We start from the raw sequence: 3126 nt of genomic DNA on the forward strand, positions 1-3126 counted from the left end.
GAAAATGATAAGGTCAACGAAATTAGATAAACTTAAAGCCGCCGCAGTCAGTCATTCATTCCATATTTCTTGATTTCTCACTTTCTTCTTGGTTGGTTAACCTAATTCATGTTCACCACTTAATTTCGCTCACACTATAATTCTTCTTGGGGCGAGTTCACCCTATTGTTCACACCATACATGGCCTAAGCTGTCAAGGCAAAAATCCCTCTCTCTCTCTCTCTCTCTCTCTCTCTCACATAATACAGTTTGAGCATATCCAGTTTGATATTTTTAATTAAAGAAGCCATTGTCAAATCGCCATCACAGATAAGCCCACAATGACTGCAATCTCTAATTCAGGATCTCCCCATATATACGTAATAGCAGCAACAACTACAGCTCTACAATTTCCCACCCATGAGCTGTGACCACCCTTTCAAATCATTTTTATACTTTGTTTCTATTATTGACTGCACCTGCCTCCAGACCCTCTACTTCTCCATCACATCTCTATAAATACCTCTGTTAAGCGTGTGAGAGTGTGTGTTTCAAGAGTAAGGTTCCAACTGAACAAATCTAAACAGCTAAGCTATCAAAAATGGCGTCCAAGGAAGAGGCGGCAGTAGAGTCCGGCGAGCCCCAGCCAGAAATATGCACCGGGAAACTGATCTTCATGGATTTGTGCATTAGAATTGTGTTATTTGCAGCTTCTTTGACATCCATGGTTGTCATGGTTACTAGTAATCAGACGAAGCTCGTTCAGACAGCCTCATACTCCTTCCCTGTACGTGTGTCTGCCAAATTCCATTACTCTCCGGCCTACATGTGAGTTCCAAACTTTTTTTTTTTTTTTTTTGGTGGGGGCGTGGGGGGTTTGAATTACCAAGGACCATTAAACGTTGAGCTAGAGTTTCGTAATCCTGTTCTTCATTGATAGTGAAACAAATATCATCACACCATTGATGAAGATAATCTTATCAAATCATATAAATCCGTGTGCTTGATAACTTTGTATGCAGATACTTCGTAGCGGCGCTTTCTTTGTCGACCTTGTATAGTATCATTACGGGAATCACATCGTCATTGATGGTTGTAAAACCCTGCACCTCAAAGGAGCTCCTCAAGTACTACTTGATCTTGATTGCTCATGATGTGGTAAGGTTTTAGCCCATCTTATTCTTCCAAGTTCTGTTTCAATGATGAAGCAAAGCTGAGTTTGATCTGTTTTTGTGGTGCAGTTGATGCTTGGGGTGGTGGCATCAGCCACAGGCACAGCAGGTGGTGTTGCTTATATAGGACTGAAAGGGAATTCTCATGTGAATTGGAACAAGATATGCAATGTTTATGGCAAGTTCTGTAGACACGTAGGAGCTTCAATTTCAGTTTCCTTGTTTGCTTCCATTCTTCTTGCTTCGCTCGTCATTCTCTCCGCTTACTCGGCTTATCGTCTTGCTCACAAAGTTGTAAACTAGGCAGCTGCCATGACCATTGCTTCAAGATCTATAGTTGCAGTGCCAAGCTTAATGATCATATTCACCAGTGTGTTATCATTTCTATCGGGTCATGTAGATTTTTATTCTTTTCTTTATCTTTTGGTGTAAAGTCAAGTGGATGTTTTGGTATCTCTTCGAAAGTTGATACTATTTTGTACTTCGTCGTAGGAAAAAGATAAGTTTTGTTCAAATTTCAAAGCTTCCATGCCTGCAGCTACCCACAACCGACTACCAACCCCAACCCTTTATGAACGCCAAAGAAACAAAATTAAAAAGCTCTTTGTGGTGGTGGTGGTGGGGTTATTTTGGCCATTTACAGGGCCGGATTTACTGTTTATTTCAATTTTCTTTTAACAGATATTTTTAGATAGTTCTCAATCAAAAGGCGATAGTAATAAGAACTAGGGCTGTATCTCTTCTTTTAATTTTGTGAGCTTCTACTAACAAGTTGTATTATTGAGGCTTAAGGAATTGGTTCAGTTGACAAAAGCATCATAATATAAGGTCAAGAGTGTAAATTTTCTTAATCAAACACGAAGCCTATCCCATATTCCCATATTTAAATTATATATAAATGACTATTTTAGGTTGCCCCCTATATTTAAACTATATATAAATGGCTATTTTATTCGAGGCACACGAAAGTATGCCTGGATACACTTCAGATAGAATGAAATTGATCATTGCTTTATTGCAGATGTAATCTTTGAATATAGTCTCTGAGTTAACCATGTAAATGTTGGCTTGTATGTGTATGTCATTCTCTGTTCTTCATGTTTACATCGTTTTAACTTGGCTGACAGGATGTGCTTTTTGAGAGTGCTTTCCTATTTATTGAATCAAACAGATATGCTGTTCACATCATTTCTAATTGTCCAGTATAATGCATTAAATTTAAGACCAATTTGAACTGTTTCATGTTTTAAGATAATACCTCATGCCTTTATGTGAGAACTATTAATTTTTTTTGAGTTTCCTTGATTAATTTTTTTATGTTTTGGTTGTTGAAGCATATCATGATTAAAATGACTAGAACACTTCTTTTATAGCTATCTTAGTTTTAAAAAAATTAATAATAAAAAAAAAAAAAAAAAACCCCACATTATATCATATTAAGATTTACTTCTGATAAAAAATGAAAAGAAAGAAAGAACTCATTTTTTTAGTATCTTATCCACAAAAAAGAGATCTTACAAGCAGTTTGGTAATATATGATTTGAAATAATATATGGATTAATTTATCGATTTCGTGTTTGGATTGGTGAAGCAATCTTTCATGGCTCCAACAACTTATCTTAGAAAGTTACTTATCAATTGGATATTTTAAGGAACTGATGTGTCAGTCTACCTACAACAATATCTTAGAAAATCTGGAGATAAGAGATAAATAGATTCGTTGCATCCAAATCAGACTTCTTTAGATGAATTAAGATTGAATCTCGGTAAATTGGATTTAATACTTAAATACAATGACAAGCAGGACCGTCCTAAGAAAATATGGTGCAAATAAGCAGTTGTAGAGTCAAAGAAAAAAGGCAAATAATAGATGCAATGAGCAAACTTTAAAAAGACTAGTTACCTTTAAGATGGGAGAAGGGTTTATATAGATTAACCTATTGATGTGTACTTGGTAGGTTTTTCTTTTTAGTCT

The 3126-nt window shown here is 36.0% G+C and overlaps 1 protein-coding gene across 1 annotated transcript; it reads left to right on the forward strand.

Annotated features, from left to right (window-relative positions):
• The first annotated feature begins 295 nt into the window (after positions 1-295).
• Positions 296-2017, forward strand: LOC149029239 (CASP-like protein 1). The gene is made up of 3 exons (XM_089150261.1): positions 296-807; positions 1002-1137; positions 1221-2017. Exons 1-3 carry the CDS (start codon positions 581-583, stop codon positions 1452-1454), a joined length of 597 nt encoding a protein of 198 aa, XP_089006387.1. The 5' UTR covers positions 296-580; the 3' UTR covers positions 1455-2017.
• The last annotated feature ends 1109 nt before the right edge of the window (positions 2018-3126 follow it).

Source organism: Hakea prostrata, chromosome 1, assembly GCF_041222555.1.
Source record: "Hakea prostrata isolate BN-2017 chromosome 1, UWA_Hpros_2, whole genome shotgun sequence".
Taxonomy (NCBI): Eukaryota; Viridiplantae; Streptophyta; class Magnoliopsida; order Proteales; family Proteaceae; genus Hakea; species Hakea prostrata.